At 43.0% G+C, this 18,727-nt stretch overlaps 1 protein-coding gene across 2 annotated transcripts; it reads left to right on the forward strand.

The window, feature by feature from the left end:
- The first annotated feature begins 5,456 nt into the window (after positions 1–5,456).
- LOC109776299 (uncharacterized) lies at positions 5,457–9,035 on the forward strand. Of its 2 annotated transcripts, none has more exons than XM_020334953.4 (4): positions 5,457–5,848; positions 6,697–6,952; positions 7,264–7,506; positions 8,347–9,035. In XM_020334953.4, exons 2-4 carry the CDS (start codon positions 6,716–6,718, stop codon positions 8,620–8,622), a joined length of 756 nt encoding a protein of 251 aa, XP_020190542.1. In that variant the 5' UTR covers positions 5,457–5,848; positions 6,697–6,715; the 3' UTR covers positions 8,623–9,035. The 2 variants fall into 2 exon arrangements, with proteins under 2 accessions (XP_020190542.1, XP_020190537.1); XM_020334948.4 differs by having other exon boundaries at positions 5,502–5,855.
- The last annotated feature ends 9,692 nt before the right edge of the window (positions 9,036–18,727 follow it).

Genomic DNA, 18,727 nt, shown 5'->3' on the forward strand with positions numbered 1-18,727 from the left:
GCTCCCTAAGTATTGGGAGGATATGTTATAAAGAGAAATCACCATGTGAATTCCCTCGATTTAAATAGATCATAATCTATGCAATTTATTTAGTTGAGTTTTTAAAAATTAAATGACATGGTGGCATGATGACATGATGCAATGAAAAATAAAAAAGCAAGCACAAAAGAAACACACGGTGATCACGAAAATATGAAAGTCTTCTGAAGCGTCGGTCTTGGGACGTTACAACCGAAACGAAGGAATTGCCTTATTCATGTGTCTCCGCGGTCTTCCTTCTTGAGTGCAAGTTTCCGCTGCTTCCAACTATTGTGTGCCATCTCTACTGTATCGCGAGCTTAAGCTAATATCATGCAGTGAGATAATGTCCGGGAGTGGTGCACAGGATCGTCTGGTTTTTGCCTGGAAAAAAAAGGATCATCTGGTTTCAGGTGTGAGAGAACAGTTAACATCATGTTCGACCTTAATCCCATCAGCACGCTGCCATTCACAATGCAATGCTTCTATCGTAGTGGTAAGTTAATACTGCACGTATTGCACTCTTCCTTAATGGCAACCATGATTTCAGTTAAAATTGGGAAAACTTTTAAGTTACATCTACTACAAGTGATGTCTAAATGTTGAACTAACAACATTGATCAGGTAATGCTTACTGAGCTAACAGTCCCACGGTGCACAGCTAAAGTCATTGATCAGGTAATGCTTACTGAGCTAACGTACAAGCAGATTAACTATTGGACTGTGCATCAGCATTACCATATTTACCCATTACAATGTACACTCATACATTCATTCGTACGGAGATTGGGGAAAAAGAGTAATATACCTCGTGTCGGGTAGTCGTGATCTAATTCCTCGTGCGCAGCGCAAGGGTTTCGACTCCATGGCCATCCTCACCGTGTGGATGTTGTGGAAGGAGCGCAACAGCCGCGTCTTCCAACGCTCATCGGTCGTGGCTCGGGAGCTCTGTCGGCATATTGAAGAGGAAGCCGGGCTATGGAAGATCTCTGGAGCAAAAGGGTTGGATCACATTTGAAGATAGTCTCCTCTCCTTCATAGGGCGTTGTCTTTCTTATTGCGACATTCTAGTTGCCTGCCAGGCACAGTCGCGTCGTCCCCTGTAATCGCGGCCTGCTGCCGGACACTCTGTACTATTTTTCCTTCCTCTAATACATCGGCACGCAAGCCTTTTGCGTGTTTGCAAAACAAAAAAAAGGAGATTCATCTATAGAATATATAATATGCATTGAATAAAAAAAGAGATTCTTCTTGGTGAGCACTAATCAGTTGTTATAGATTGTTGTTGAGATAAGTTTCTCCTACGACTAAAATTGTGTCTTTGCTCTGATGTAAGAATGATCTTCAAAACTGTGTTATGTGGAATTACACTAAAATGATGGATTTTGTTACTAGGTGTGGACCAGGTGTAGATGCACTATAGGGTGAGAAGCTCCATTTTGTTCCGAATGCTTATAAGTCTTTCCGAGCATTTATCAGTGGGTGCCACCCAATAAAACACGCCACTGATCGAGCTACTCAACGAGGATGAGCATGATAGGAAGCAGAAAAGATGACCATGACCACGTGAGAAGGAGACGACGGCCACGGGCCACGAAGAAGAATAACAAAGCTCTGATGATCGAGCTACTCAACGAGGATGAGCATGGTAGGGAGCAGAAAAGATGACCAGAACCACAAGAGGAGACGATGACAATACTGGGTGATGTGCACAAGGATCTTAGACTTATATGTTAGAGATGATTAGTGCTGAACCACTAAAACCTATATGCCTCCGTTGCAACACACGGGCAATTAACTAGTGCCTCGTAATAGCTGGCGAAAGGGGGCGAATCATATTTACCACCCGTGTGCGGCAAATAAACGAGCATTCGCTGAAGGCCACACTCAGCGGGCCAGCCCACTATTTCTTTTTTCTTTTTTTCTTTTCTTTTACTATCAGAAATTTCCAAAAAAAAAATACAAACATGTTCATTTATTTTATTTTTGGTTTTTTCCTTAGAATATGGTTTATGTTCAATATATGTTCACCCTATATTATAAAAATGTACATCACGTATTATTAAAATGTCCAATATGTATTTTAAAATTGTCCCTCGTGTATTATAAAAATGTTCAACACGTATTTAAACGTATTATAATAAAAATAAATACAGTTTAAAAAATGTTCATTGTAAATTATAAACATGTTCATCCTATATTATAAAAATAATCAACATGTATTTTTTTAAATCATCGCGTATTATAAAAATGTTTAATATGGTTAGGTGTATTATAAAAATGTTCATCCCATATAATATTATGGTTCAATATGTACTTTAAGCATGTTCATCATGTATTTTTAAAATGTTCATCGTGTATTATAAAAATCTTCATGAATTCTAAAAAGTTCATAAATTTGATTTTTTTTCTTTCTAGAATTTGAAACAAGTTCACAAATTTGAAAAAAATCAAAAGTTTGTGAAAAAGTTCACGAATTCCGAACAATTTTTTTTAAAATGTGACCAGGTTTTGCAAATTGTGAACATTTTCAAAATTCCAAACATTGTTGGAAAATCAAAACCGGTTAGCTAAAGTGACAAAAAAGGATCAACATGCGAACCTCATGCTTTGGTAGTAACCAACTTAACCAACTTGGACAGCTCGCCTTCCGTGCTTATTTACTTTTTTTTCTTCTTCTTTTTGTTGTGCGTCAAATTGTAGCGCTAAAAAGAGAACTCCAGTTTATTCTTTTTTTGGTTTTCTAGATCATTTTATTCGGTTTTCCTTTCTTTTTCATTCTTCTTATATTGATGATTTTTTTCAAATTTGATGAACTTTTTTTCCAATTTGATGAACTTTTTCTCAAAATCATTAAACTTTTGTGAACATTATTTCAAATTCGATGAACTTTTCAAAATTGTTGAACTTTTTCCTAAATTTGTGAACTTTTTCAAAATCCATAAACAATTTTGAATTCATTAAATTTTTGTTTTTTGATGATTTTTTGTATCTTTTTCAAAAGTGAACAATTGATCGGTCAGACTGTTTAACCGCTAACGGTCAAATGCAATGGAGTGATCAGGGAAAAACAGGTCAAATGCAATCAAGCGATCGCCTTCTACATGGGCCGGCCCATGAGGGTGGGTGTGAGCACAAGCAGCGCCAATTAGGAGCTCCCCTAACATCTGGCGTCAAATAGGAGTTTTCTCTTTTTTTTGACGCCGATGACGCCCACACGGTGGGCGTTAAGGGGTTTGTCCACATGTTTTGTGTGGTGTCTAAGAGGATCAGCCCACATGCCTACGTGTGGGCAAAACAAGTAATGCCCACACGTATCTTTTTTTCCTCGCGGTCCCTCTCACACGCCTATGTGTGGGCAAAATAGATAACGCCCACACGCCCGTACGTCAGGCCTCCTACCTCATGGCCCCGCACGCCCCGCGTGACAGTCACCACACGCCCCGCATTTGCCATGGTCCGGACCCTCTTCCATGTCGTTTAACTGCAGTTGCCATGTCGCTGAACTACAGTTGCCATGTCGGACAACAACAGTTGCCATGGTTGCTCAACTGCAGTTGCCATCTCAGGTCAAGTGCCAGATGTTATTTTTGGACAACTACAACTGTTGCCATGTATGATCTGGTTTACTATAGTCGCCATGATTTGAAAACTTTAGGGGTTGCCACCTACTAACACTAGGCAGTTGACATGTATGGTCTGGTTTACTACGGTTGCCATGTTTTGAAAACTTTAGGAGTTGCCACCTACTAACACTAGGCAGTTGCCGTGTAGCGCTACAAAGAGACATGGCAAAATAATATGTTCGGGTAAAGAAAGAGTTGACATCTGCTTACAAGCACACTAGGGCAGTTGCCATGTACCCTGCAAAACACATGGCACCTGACATGTTCGGGTAAAAGAGAGAGTTGCCATCTGCTTACAAGCACACTAGGGCAGTTGCCATGTGTCCTGCAAAACACATGGCAACTGACAGCTTTGGGTGTGGGAGAGGAGACGGGCGTGTGGGCAAACTGATAAATGCCCACACACCAGCCCCTGTGCGTGAGTGAAAACTGACGTGTGGACGAACTGCTAAATGCCCACACATCGGTCCCTCCGTGTGGTGAAAACGGGCGTGTGGGCGACCGGATGAATGCCCACACACCAGCCCAGTCCTACATGACACCACAAACATGCCAAAATTCGTGCAACCACAAACGGACATGGATCCACGCGTGTGGGCGAGATGCAAACGCCCACACATGTGGGCGTTTGTATTTCCGTTTTTTTCGTAGATTGGTTTATTCCAAACATTTGATCTCTTAAAAAGTGAGCCCAAATCACGAACTGTTTTCACCGTTGGAATTCTCCGCCGAGATTTTCGAAACTAAATCCCATATTAATAGGTTCCGACGAACTTTTTTCATGAAAAAACCAAAAAACGAGTCGGAAGTACGATCCCTCCCCTTTTTCCCTTTTCGAGAGGCACAATTATAGTAGAAGCAAATTTATGCCTCTCGCGGAAGAAAAATAATAATTTTTTCTTTTCCATGAAGCACATCTGTGCCTCTTGCGGAAGCAAACCTGTGCCTTCACGAGAAGCAAATATATGCCTCTCATGGAAGAAAAAGTACGCGTTTTTCCTTTCTCGAGAGGCACAACTGTGCCTCTTGTGGAAGCAAATCTGTGCCTCCATGAGAAGCAAATCTATGCCTCTAGCGAAAAAAACATATTTTTTTGTCGTTTCAAGAGGCACAACTTTGCCTCCATGGGAAGCAAATTTGTGCCTCTCGTGGAAAAAAAGCGCATTTTTCCGTGCATTTTTTTTATTTTTTGTCCAAAACCTAAGGAAGACCGGGCGAAAACTAAAAAGCCAACCTCCCTACCCCCAAAAAACCCAGCTAAAACCCGAAAACGCGTACAAAAATAAATAGAAAAATAAAATCTTGAGGAAGCGCCCAACACGCGACATATGGCGACGGCTGACGCACTCTTAGCCCACCAAAAATGACCATTGAGGGGCTTCCTCAAGGGTACCCCTTATTTAGTGTCTGCCATCTGCTAAGTTTATGGGAGATAGGGTCCCATGCTACTATTATACATGAATATTAGAACGTAAAGCTAGTTTTCAGTTTTGTAGTTTCATTCATAAACGCAGAAACTTTAATTTCAAGGCCGATAATTTCGTCAAATTTGTTTGTAATCTTGTTATAGTTAGACATGTGTGGTTGGGCAATCCTTATGACCCAACGGTTGTAATTGTGGACATTACTTTGAATCAATAAAGGCTGAAAAGGCTGACGAGATTTCTCAAAAAAAAATCTGCCGAGTTTAAAACAAACTTTAAAAAATCTGTCGTTTTTAAGTTTTTTTTGAGCCGTTCTTTTTTATGTTTAAAACAGACTTTCAAGAAGCACCATGATATATTTTGGTCTGTTGGCGTGAAGTAGGCCCAGAACTAACAAACCAGCCCAAAAGGGCTACAGTGTACACTGTACAGTACGGTTGTACGAAAAGGTCCCCTCTGTAGCGGAAAAACGACGACGCAATCCAATCCTTCCTCTCCCCACTCCGCCTCCTTCCGCCGTCCCCGCTCTCCGCCCACCGGAGAGCTCGCCGCGGCGCGGCGCGGCGGAGCCGAGCTCTACTCCTCTTCCCGTGCCTTTCTTTCCGCTCCCTCCTGAGTCCTCCCTCTGAATCTCTCCTATAGCCTATACCACAGGCTACAGCTGACGCCTCGATCCCGCCCCCGCCCCCACACGACCGGCCGTCACCGTTCTTCCTCGCCGGGACGTCGCGTTCCTGCTGTATCCACCCCGTCCGCGGTCTTTGGCCATTGGGTTTTGAGGTATGAGGTATTACCCTCCACTCCAGCAATTAGATTAATCCCACTGACCTTCACAATTTCCGGGTGTCCTGGTGCGCACCCGGCACACCATCTAGATCTGCCCCCTGGCTGTCGACCTATGAGCTGTACGTAGTACCGGTTTTGCTTTGCCCGTGGCATGATTTTCTGCTTGTTGGGTAGTACGAGTACATTTTAATTTTACTAAAGAGTATCGGGAATACAAGGGTAGAATGCTGCACTTCAGCCTGCATTGGTGTTCAAGTGTGATCTCATAACGGTTGGCTGTTGTGTTTGCTTTACTTAGCTTTTGGGGTAGTTTTGTGTCAGGCTTGGAATTCCTAAGTACTCCCTCAGTTCACAAATATAAGATGTTCTAACTTTTTTCTGAATCGGATGTATATAGACAAGTTTTATGTGTTTGTTCATTCATTTCAGTCCGTATGTTAGTTCATATTGAAATATCGAAAACATCTTATATTTGTGAACAGAGGAAGTAGTTGATTTCAGGTGGGGCTCATAGGTTTCACCTGATCTCCATCATAATCCTCTCTGAACATCAGGAATTTTGCTTTACCTGGAAATTCTTTTTTCTTCTGCCCAAAATCCCTTCACACGGACTCGGTTTTTGTTTGGGAAGTTGTTGACAACAAACATGCTTAGTTTAGTTCGTAGCAGTAGGGGATTGCACTGGCCTATTCGTTCTATGCAAAAGGTAGAAATTTCATTGTTTTGAAGTAGATTAGTTCAATCGATACTTGATACTGTTGTGGATATTTGACATTCTTCCTCCTAATTCAGTATGTAAGCATTCCTATTTTTAACCTCTATTTGGCTCTGGTTAATTCTAGAATTCAAGAAGTTGGAAACATGAGCTACTGCCAAGCTACAACGTACAAGCCTCTTGGTGGGCTCACTTTGGACAGACCATTAGGTCTTGGGAGAACTTGCAAAATACTTCCTCAACATTCTGTATGGCAACATTTTTCTAGATCTTGCAAGCTGCAAGAGAAAGTATATCCAAGGCTTGTTGTTGCTGCTTGCCATAAGAGGCTTGGTCCTGTATATGCCTCAAGCGGGAAGGGAAACCTTGATTTTGTCAATGATGTAAGTAGCATTCACAGCTTTCTTATGATTGATCATTTACTTACTTTGTGGTGGGGTATCTATTGGAAACTTGCAACCTCCTTGCAGCTTAGCAAAATTGTCAAGTTTTAATTGGTTTGGCACAATGGAAGTTTCTTATTGATGTTGTAGGAATACATTAGTTTCAGGAATTCCTCTTTGTGAAATAGGGATATGGTGTAAAATGGGTTGTGCTGGGCAGTTGATATGCTACACACCAAGCACATCAAGGTTGTTAGGCACAATTGCTCATGTGGGACCATCTGCTAAATTTACTGTTGCTTTCTTTTCAGCCATTCTCTATGGAATCTTTGAACAAAGCAATGGATGGAGCAAAAAAGCAACAGTCTATACAAGGCTTCCTGATGGAGCAAATAGCTAAGATTACAGGACAGGGGTCTGGTGGAAATGGAGGAAATAATAAACGTTATGGAGGCAGTGGTGGTGGTTCTGATGGCCCAGATGACGAATCTTTCACGGATTCGTTGTATGAAGTGGTCCAAGTTGTGTTAGCAACTGTTGCTTTTGTACTCACGGTAATTGCATTGCTCCTTTCTTCCTTATCATTGTCATTCTTTCTGAAATGCTATATTTGTAACGATAGTTCTGTGCAGATTTTTCAATCTCTTATAATGCCTGAACATACAACATTAAGCTAGCATTTTGTTTATTTTCAGTGCAAACTTTTTGTTGTTTATTCACAACCGTAGTTGATGGTACAAATACATCATGGACATTATATATTTATTCAACACCCCTTTCTCCTTGTGTACTTTAGCTGGCTCAAAAGGAATAAGGTGGATCAGTGAAGTACAGAATGGTGATATTTCCATTCTCCATTAGTGAGAAAACCATCCGCGTGGCTCCCGCTTTTGTAAAGGAGATCTCATATTTCTTCATGGCAGCTATTTTTGTATTTCTCATAAATATTAATCTTTGTGGACTAACTTATAAGTAAAAAAGATAAACTACCCTTCGCACTAGAGGAGCTTACCAGTAGGAATGTTAGTTTATTGGTGTACCATTAGTAACATGTGCTATGTTTTCTCATGATCATCTTCATTACTAGTGCTGTTCTAGATATATACTCCCTCCGTCCGGAAATACTTGTCATCAAAATGGACAAAAAGGGATGTATCTAGAACTAAAATACATCTAGATACATCCCCTTTTATTCATTTTGATGACAAGTATTTCCGGACGGAGGGAGTATGTGATAATGTGAAACTAAACTTCCAGCTGCCATAGACAATACTTCCGCACAAATCTTTTTCCGCCATAACACACGTAACATGAGTGTGCTCATATTGTTGTCGGCTGTGAACCTTAAGGACCCCCACATCATCTTTCTAAACAAGGTTTGCTTCATTATGCAGTACATCCACATCATCAGAGGAGAGGAGCTGTACCGCCTTGCAAGGGACTATACCAGATACCTCGTCACTGGCAAGAGAACGTCCCGGCTGAAGCGTGCCATGCTTAACTGGCGTGATTTCTCAGATAGCATCACAAAGAATTTCAGCACACAAGACGATGTGTATCGAAGCCCGGTCGCCTCTGAAGCCATGTGGTGGCAACAGCCCCAGAAGCTGGTTCATCATCTCGGTGACCTTTTCAGAGGCAACCTGCGTCCACATGCCCAGGAATCTTAAACCCTAGCATTCCACGGTTGCCTTCGAATTTCTGTTTCTGATCATCTAGTTTATGCCAGTGCTAAGTAAATCGACGCAACTAGACGATCAGCTGTTTTTTCTGGCGGATGGCGATTCTCGCCTAGTGTACTGAAATTCATTCATATGATGTGATGCTGTCTCTGGTCTGTACGTATTGACCACAGAACAGGAGGGTCAGGAGTTAATTCTTGTCAGCTTTGAAGGTCATCATGTAACGTAACATCATTGCTATGATCGTCTGCTCGTCCATGGGGTGCTGCAGCTGGCAGCTGGCAGCTTGAATGCTGAATCTGATGGATCAGAACTGCAAAGGTCCAAGTACTGTCAGTGAGTCAATGCGGCAAAGAAGTGTACTGCCATCTATAAAGAATGTTGTGGTGTTCTCAGTGTGATTTGCTTTCCCATGGGCCATGGTAGTTCAGTTTGTCTAGCCTATTTGAGTTAACTGCAGAGACTTGCAAGATAATCTCTCCATTTGTTGCTGTCTTTATGTACTCTACTACTCTCTCCGTTCCGAAATATAAGTCTTTTTAGAGTTTCCAACAAAGAACTACGTACGGAGCAAAATGAGTGAATCTACACTCTAAAATATGTCTACATATATTCGTATGTTGTAGTCCATTTGAAATCTCTAAAAAGACTTATACTCCCTCCGTTCTTAAATATAAGTCTTTTTAGACATTTCAAATGGACTACAACATACGGATGTATGTAGACATATTTTAGAGTATAGATTCACTTATTTTGCTCCGTATGTAGTCACTCGTTGAAATCTCTAAAAAGACTTATATTTAGGAACGGAGGGAGTATATAAGGTGCCATGAACAAGTCAAAACCATGTCCCCCTCCCTGAATTCAACTGGGGTGGGCCTCTTCATCCCCCTGTTACCAATCATAATCCCCCACATCAGCTTGTTTGTAAAAAAATAACCTTTTTATAATGTAGTATTACTCTTATATATTCTTGATGGGCCATTTAGGCAGGTCTGAAGGGTGCTCTTTTTTTTGGAAAGGAGGATAATCCTGGCTGGCCTCAGCATCGATCGACACACAGCCATTTGTCTGAACGGTGGTCTGATTAGGAGAAAGCTTGACTGACCCGGTTGTTTGCGTCATTCAACTGTACTAATACTCCCCTAAAGAAAACTAGCACTAATGCTAATAGATTGGAGGCAGAAACGAAGGAAGTGCACTTTGGCTTGTGTCAATCAAACTGCCCATGAATGCAGCAGACAAAGGCTCTTAACACCGCGATTTCCGGAGCCGAAAGCCAGGAGGACGACCAGACGAATTAGCTGATAGAGCTAAGCACATGGCTGGGCTGGGAGCCCCAAACGAGTCAAACAAATCGCCCCATTTGTGTACTCATGATTGGGCTTGGGCATTGGCACGAGCAGTGACCTCAAGGTCTAAACTGCCATGCCTAACGACACCATTGGTGTCTCTGAGAAATGGTTTGTTCAGTTTGTCTAGTCTGGCCGCTAATTGGTCCTTGATCAGCATTTCCTTCATTTCAGGCAGCTGATCTGGAACTAGTTTATCGATGTTCCGGAAACACTTGTTCAGTCCAGAGGACCGTTTCAGGTAAGACCGCGCGCCGATTCAGCGAGTAAACAATTCGCTCAGAGTGTGTCATGCCTGGTCGAACACATTTAGCTGATTGATTCATGTAGTTATAATACTTGGAGTAATAAACAAGCTAACAGAAGTAACGTAGTTGCAGAAGCTTTGTTATGATGCACGTAATAACCGAGTCAATGAAACAACGTGGATGATTTACCCTTTGATTGTCTCAATGACAGTGACCCCGGACCCCATCCGGTAGCCTCTCAAAAGGGGCGAATGATCCAATGAAGAAGTAAAGTGGGGCAAAAAATCCAATTTCTCTGAAAAGAGCCCCGAAAGAAGGACGGAGCAGATGAAAAACCATTATCTCGCCGTCGCTCACGTAAAAAAGCCCCATCGGCGGTGGAAGCGCGTGGACCCCGTCCCTCCGCCCGCCCGGTCCCGCGAGCGAAACCGTCGCCTCGTGTGGACTTGTGCATGGGGAGAAAGGAAACGATTCCCGTCGCTGTCGCCGTCGCCGTGGAGGCGCCGGACCGAGACAGCCACGACAGCGGCCGCCGACCACGACCCTTAGAATTCCCGCGCCATGGCTCGCCCGCGAGGCAGCTGAGCGGTGATGATGACGGGGAAGCTAGATAGCCAGCTAGCTAGCTGTAAGTTGGCATGAGATCGAAAGCTGAGCATTGTGGATGTCGCGGTTGCGGGCGCTGTTCGATCATGTGCGGTGAACCGCACCCACCGCGCAAGATCATGAGAGACGTGACTCGTGAGGCGTTTGGTCCAAAAAAATTGCAGCGTAGACGTGATGCTGTCAGCAGGCAAGCAGTCTAACAGATATCAGCACTGTAGTCAAACAGGGGCAAAAATCAGCCCAACCAAACACGTTGTACGGGACTAGATTTACCTGTCTAGTGACCCGAATCAAGAATTTACCTGTGAATGTGATGGGAGTTGATGTCTTTCACCGTGGGTGTTTTGAGATTGGACGAGCCTACGATGTATGCGTGGAGTGGATGGATTAGGACCTGCTCGAAACGAAAGAAAAGGTCGCGGGTGACGGTGAATCAAGATCCCATCAGTCTCGTCAAAATAAGAGTGCTGCAGGCCAGTTTAGAGACGGCTTCTAGATGTTTGAATTGAAGCGGGAAAAGCTGACCCAATAATTAAGGACCGCCTGTAAATGTCGAAAGTCATCTTCTGCTTGCGAGCTCCAATAAACTCATGATAAACAGTAAAATCCAGAAAAACAAAGGAATCTGAATCTTTTTTGGGGGTGAACTTCGACGGATGTTTTCACTGCTTGTAAAATTTCATCATTTAATAACATTCATCGAAATCATGATAAAAAAATAACACTGGCACTCCAAAATAGTAAAACAAACAACATTTTCGGAGCATTTTTTTGCCATGACTTCCAAAATACCATTTCAAGATGAAATTTTGTGAGCACTCAAAACATTAGTCAATATTTGCCACAAAAATAATCAGTAGTTTCTGATTTCTTTTGGATTTTACTGTTCAACCGAGATCATTTGAGCACGAGCTTAGAAACACCACGTCCCTATATATGTTAGGTACTTGAAGAGAAATTGGGGCCAGTAAAAAAAAGGTGAGTAGTTCGATGATGAATGGGCGGCTAGATGATCATCTATACCATGCTTTCTTCTCCCCATGTACAAATCAGTGCCCGATCCTCCAAGCACTCACCTGCACCGTCCCAACCGCCTGCCTCCACCCCGCGGGCGGTGGGGGTTGCCGTGCACTGCCTCGTTGCCCTCCCTCCTCTGAGCCCCCCCCCCCCCCCCCCCCCCGCGCACGTTGTTGCTTGTTGTGGCCACCGCTCGCTGCCTTCACTATTCCTTCTTTTGGAAGTGTCCTCGCATGCAAGAGATGCTTTGGCTGCGTCGACTTTTGTGGCCAAACATTTGACGAAAGCATGTGCGTCCTGGATGCGGGACAAGGCCACAAGCTTAATTCGGATTTATAAATTTCAAGCCACGCCCTAATTAAATTTGAATTGGTTCTGTTTGAATTTGAAATTTAAATATTCATTTTTTTATAGTTGTGAAAAAGGTTATTCTACAAGGATTGTTTTGCAAAAAGATTTATCTATTTTGGACTTGTACACAAAAAGTTATGATGTTTTGAAGTTTTAGGGGCTTTTTTGTAAATCTACCACTTTCTGGATTGAACGAATTTGATTTAATTTTGAACCAGGACGCGTGGCGCTCTCTGATTGGGTGATACAATTTCGACACTAGAACATAACGCGGCCGTCGGATGTAAAGTGATCTGGGCGTCTGAGATCTAAACGTACTGGCTTGTTTAAGTCATCTAATCTAACGCGTAGGATCTAGATCTAACGGACGAGATTAGATCTAAGGCTCAAGGGGTGCTTAGGTCGTCAGAGAGGTCACTGGAATTGTTGGGGAAAGTGGGGCGGCTACGAGTGTGGACGAACTCGACGTTCCCCGGGTCCTTGGCGACAATAAGGCGGTTGATGAGGTTCGGAGGGTGACCGTGAAGCTTCTGGTGGTCCTCGGGCATGCTGGGGAGTCCAGGAGGTGCACTGGGTGGTGTGAAAGGTGACGGTGGCGGCGATTGGGAAACCTTGGGTCTGGGCTCACTGGAATCGTGTCGGAGATCCCTCGTGATGAGGAGGCGACGGCGGTGGTGCGAGCAGCCCGACAGCGCTTCGATGAAATAGGTTGAGGAGTTTTGAAGAGAGGGGACTGGGGTATTGATATGACAGGGCCACGGGGTCACGCGCGTCCTCGAGCTACACAAACATGAGATCGCGACGCGTTGATACGTCTCAAATGTATCTACTTTTCCAAACACCTTTCGTCTTGTTTTGGACTCTAATTTGCATGATTTGAATGAAACTACCCGGACTCACGCTGTTTTCAGCAGAACTACCATGATGTTGTTTTTTGTGCATAAATAGAAGTTCTCGGATTGGGCTGAACATTTACGGAGAATTTTTCTGGACTATATAAAAAATTCTACAAAAAAGATCGGCTAGAGGGGGCCCACTGTTTTCCCTACCTCCGGTCCTATAAGTTTTGTACAGCGGAGAAAAAATCAGAGAGAAAGTTTCATCGCGTTTTATGATATGGAGCCGCCGCCACCTCCCGTTCTTCATCGGGAGGGATGAACTGGAGTCCGTTCGGGGCTCCGGATAGGGGGATTCATCGTCACTATCATCATCGTCGTCAACCCTTCTTCATCAACAATTCCACGACGCTCACCATTGCGGGTGACGAATTCCTTCGTAGGCTTGATGGACGATGATGGAGTTGTATGAGATTTGTCATGTAATCAAGTTAATTTGTTAGGGCTTGATCCCTAGTATCCACTACGTTCTGAGATTGATGTTGCTATGACTTTGCTATGCTTAATGCTTGTCAGTAGAGCCCGAGCGCCATGATTTCAGATCTGAACCCTCTATGTTTTCATGAATATATTTGAGTTCTTGATCTTACTACTAGTTATATGCACTTGGTATTGTTTTGAACCGTAGACCCAAGGTGACAATAATCGGGATACTCTCCGGCAATGACTGTAATCCGAGGAGTTCATGTATTCAGTATGTGAATACTTTGTTCCGGTTCTCTATTAAAAGTAGGCTTTAATATCCCTTAGATTTTCTTATGGACCCCGCTGCCACGGGAGGGTAGGACAAAAGATGCCATGCAAGTTCTTATTATAAACACATATGACTATATACAGAATACATGCCTACATTGAATTGATGAATTGGAGCTATTGTGTATCGCTCTAGGTTGTGACTGTTACATGATGAGTGTCATCCACACAAATATCCTTCACTGATCCAATGCCTATGCTTTGCTCATATTGTCTTCGCTAAGTTACTACTTTCGCTGCCGCTGTTACAATCATTACAAAGCTGCTTCTGTTACCGTTACTGTTATCGTTAGTATCCAAACTATCAAACTACTGTGCTACTAAACACTGTGTTGCAGAGAAACAACTTTCCAGGTGTGGTTGAATTGACAACTCAACTGCTAAGGTTTATAAATATTCTTTGGCTCCCCTTGTGTCGAACCGATAAATTGGTGAAATACTACCCTCAAAGACTGTAGCGACCCCTTATACTCGTGAGTTATCAAGACCTTTTTTTGGCGTTGTTGCCGCTGCCGGGGATCATAGCTCTATTTATCAAGTTCATTTGAGAGTTGAATATTTGTTTATCACTATGAAGAATCTGAAGGACTCTAAGACCAAGATCGTACCCTCTAAAACGAATGGAGGTAAGATACTGTCATCTAGCTCTGCACTTGATTCACCTTCTGTTTTAAGGAGGTTTGCGACACCACTACCTGCTATTCATTCTGATATGTCGCAAGTAATTGATGATACTACTTCTGTTATAAATGATACTTGTGATGATGCTAGTACTTTGCTTGATGAAACTGTGTCACTAGGTGAATTTCTTGATGAACAAATTGCTAAAGATAAAGAACTTGAGAATGTTGAAACTACTGAAAATTATGATTCACCTTGTATGCCTAGCTCTCCTACTAGATTTGAAATGCCTAATGTACCTGAGGGTTACGTTATGGATTGAGAAGATCTTAAGAAATTATTGAGTAAGCTGAAAGAAAAGGATATGATAGGAAGAATGAAATATCATCCTAAGCCTATCTTTGTTACTGATAAGGATTACAAATTCTCTGTTGATCCTGAACTTATTACCTTGGTAAAATCCGATCCTTTTCATGGCTATGAATCTGAAACAGTTGTGGCACATCTTACTAAATTAAATGAAATTGCCACCCTCTTTGCTCAAGAGGAAAGCTGTAACATCCCAAATTTGCAATTTGGAATGTATTATAAATATAGTTAAGCATCTATGCATTTTGTTTGATTTGAATGTGACATTTGAGTTTCAAGTTTTCATTTCAAATTTGGCATTTGTATTCCATTCAAAAATTCCTGACAAAAATACTTTGATCAAAAGGTATGAGAGGAGGTAACTGACACCCCAAAAAGTCAGAAGAAATAATGCCAAAATATTTGAAAGTCAAATTCGGGTTTTTTGGAATTAAAAAAATGTTTTTTGTAAAGTTTCTCGTTTGCCTTTGAAAATAGTTCAAGTTTTATGATATTTTCTCCTGATCCTTTTGATATATATTGCCTATATAAGATATTATTTTATTTTTCTCTTCTTTAGTTTTCTCCTCTATTTATTTTTATTCGAAAAAGCATTTTGTTTTTTTAATTTAGGAACGGGCGAAGCTAGCCGTGTTGGGTTCTACGGTAGGATGCGTCGACTGCAAATTAAATTTTTCCTAAGTGCAGAACAACCAAGAACATGCTGTGGGATATAGATCACATATCGTTACCACTAGACGCACAGTGCCGTGCAGCGGAAGAAGAGTTGGACCAGCGCGTCCGCGTGGATTGTCTCCTCCTCGTGCGTTCTCCCTCAAATAGCCGTTCGTCGGATCCCACATACGGGTTTGCCTGAGCGGCGCAAGTGCACCGCCTCTAACGGTATCCGCGCGTGCAGGAGGAATACTATGCGGCGGACTGCTAGGTCCGATCACACAGTAGACGGCGAGTAGAGGTGGCTACTTGCAACACATGCAAAGCCCTAGTGATGGCGCCAAAGCGATCAACCAAATGAGTGTGCCGCACCTCCACTTTATATAGGCTTCTGTCATGGGCTCAACACTTGGGCCTCACACGGATCCTAATGCCCAAAGTCTGTTCGGCCTGGATCCGAGTCCGAGTAGAATCACACCTGACTCATGGAGTCGGATCTGACCTTATAGGTTCCTTCCCTTAAGCGCGCGACCCCTTAGATTCTCATTCACTTGGTCATGAGTGAGATCACATCTGGCTCGGCTAGTCGGTAGCGACCTCTAGCAAAGCGTGGCGACTCCAAGTGTCCGATGAAGATGGTTAGGCGAACCTGTACATTAGACTTCTGTTCCTTTTGCCACACGATATATGTTGTCGGGCTCAAGGCGATCATGTCATCCTTGTGCTAGCCCGATCTCTTTCTCGTTCCAGTGATGCCGACCATAAACCGGATTATCTCATAATCTCTGTCGCATGGCCATGCTTATCTTGGTCGGATCACACGAGGGGCCCAGAGTATATATCTCATGATCGGAGGGGCAAATCCCATCTTGCTCGACCATGTCTCGCAGCATGGGTCTGGACAAGCCCGAAACCAACCTTTCTAACTACCTAGTTACAGAGTAGCGTTTGGTCGGCCCAAAGCAGGTTTGTCACCATCCCAAGTACATGCGCCAGCTCACGTATGTTGTACTGGAGATTCACAGATGAAATATCATTGTGTCTCATGGTTGGGTCTATCCGACTCGGACCTATCTCGACTCGGATCCGACTAAGTCGAATCCATCCAGATCCTTTAGAGTCCATATTATTCGGTTAGCATCCAAAGCTTCATGGCTAGTGAGACCAAGCCATCCACCGTGTCATATGTTAGTCTAGTCGGCTGCGCGTCCACACATCCCTTTCGACTAGGGACCTTTTAGGACAGTCATCATACGATGCATAGTCCCACAAACAAGTCACGTCCTCGTCAATACACATCATTGATAACGTCCAAGGATTATCTTTATTCATAAACACATAGGAAATATCATCATACATGATTGCCTTTAGGGCATATCTCCAACAGTCTCCCACTTGCACTAGAGTCAATCAAATAGACATCGTATGCCCATAGCTCTAACGTGCCCCTCATGCTTGGGTTATGGAAGCGGCTTAGTCAATGGATCTGCAACATTTTCATCTGTGTGAATTTTGCATAACTCTATATCACCACTCTTTGCGATCTTTCGTATTAGGTGATATTTCCAATCTATGTGCCTGGTCTTGTGGTGGTTCCTCGGCTCCTTGGCTTGTGCAATGGCACTAGAATTATCACAATAAAGGTCCAACGGTTTTACCGAGGCTGGGAAAAAACCAAGATCATCCAGAAAGTTCCGGATCCAAACACATTCCTTTGCAGCTTCACAAGCCACAATGTATTCGGCTTCTGTGGTAGAATCGGCCACGGTATCTTGCTTGGAACTCGTCCAGCTCACTGCTCCTCCATTCATGACGTACATGAATCTGGACCGTGATCGACAATCATCTTTGTCGGTTTGGAAACTAGCATCAGTGTAGCCCTTTACGCAGAGCTCCTCCTCACCTCCATAAACTAGGAACATCTCTTTAGTCATTTTCAGGTACTTTAGAATATTCTTCACCGCTGCCTAGTGACTCTCACCAGGGTTGGCCTGGTATCTTCTTGTTAGGCTTAATGCAAAAGCAACATCATGCCTTGTACATATCATGGCATACATGATGGATCCGATTGCCGAGGCATACAGAATCCTACTCATCCTGCTTCGCTCATTAGATGTCGTAGGACTCTGAGTCTCGCTTAGCCTTATACCATGTGAGAGTGGCAAGAACCCTTTCTTTGCCTCACTCATGTTGAACCGCTTCAACACTTTATATATGTACGTGCTCTGGCTTAAGCCGGGCAGCCTCCTCAATCTATCTTTATAGATCTTAATGCCTAAAATGTAAACTGCTTCACAGAGGTCCTTCATTGAAAACTTGCCATTCGATGACTCCTTGACCGAGTTCCGCATCGAAATAACGTTTCCGATCAACAATATGTCATCCACATACAGTATAAAAACACTATCGAGCTCCCACTTAACTGCTTGTATAAACAAGCGTCCTCTTCGCTTTTGATGAAACCGAGACCAGTTACGACCTCATCAAAACGAATGTTCCAGATGCTTGCCTCAACCCATAAATGGATCTCTTGAGCTTGCATACCTTACTAGCAGTAGTCGGATCGACAAAACCCTCGGGCTGTATCATATACACGTCCTCGATTAAATTTCCGTGAAGGAAAGCCATTTTGACATCCATCTGACATATCTCGTAATCAAAATATGCAACTATAGCTAGTACGATGCTCACCGACTTCAGCATCGTTACCGTGGAGTAAGTTTCGTCATAGTCAATTCCTTGAACTTGTGCATAACCTTTAGCGACAAGCCAAGCTTTGTGGATCTGAACATTTCCATCCACATCAGTTTTCTTCTTAAAGACCCATTTGCAACCAATGGTTGTTACGCTAAGCTGCGGATCAACCAAGTCCCAGACTTGATTCTCATCCATGGACTTTTACTCGGATCTCATGGCCTCCAGCCATGCCTCAGAATTTGGGCTCACCATCGCTTCCGCATACGTGGCCGGCTCGTCGCTTTGTAGCAACAATACATCACACACTCAACGCAATCTTTACGATCTCCGTGGTTCCGGTGCCACTTCCACTATGGGTCCCCTGATACGTCTCCAATGTATTTATAATTTTTTATTGTTCCATGCTATTATATTATCATTCTTGGATGGTTTACAATCATTTTGTAGCAACTTTATATCATTTTTTGGGACTAACCTATTGACATAGTGACCAGTGCCACTTGTTGTTTTTTGCTTGTTTTTTACTTCG

The sequence above is a fragment of the Aegilops tauschii genome, chromosome 2, assembly GCF_002575655.3.
Source record: "Aegilops tauschii subsp. strangulata cultivar AL8/78 chromosome 2, Aet v6.0, whole genome shotgun sequence".
In the NCBI taxonomy this organism is placed as follows: domain Eukaryota; kingdom Viridiplantae; phylum Streptophyta; class Magnoliopsida; order Poales; family Poaceae; genus Aegilops; species Aegilops tauschii.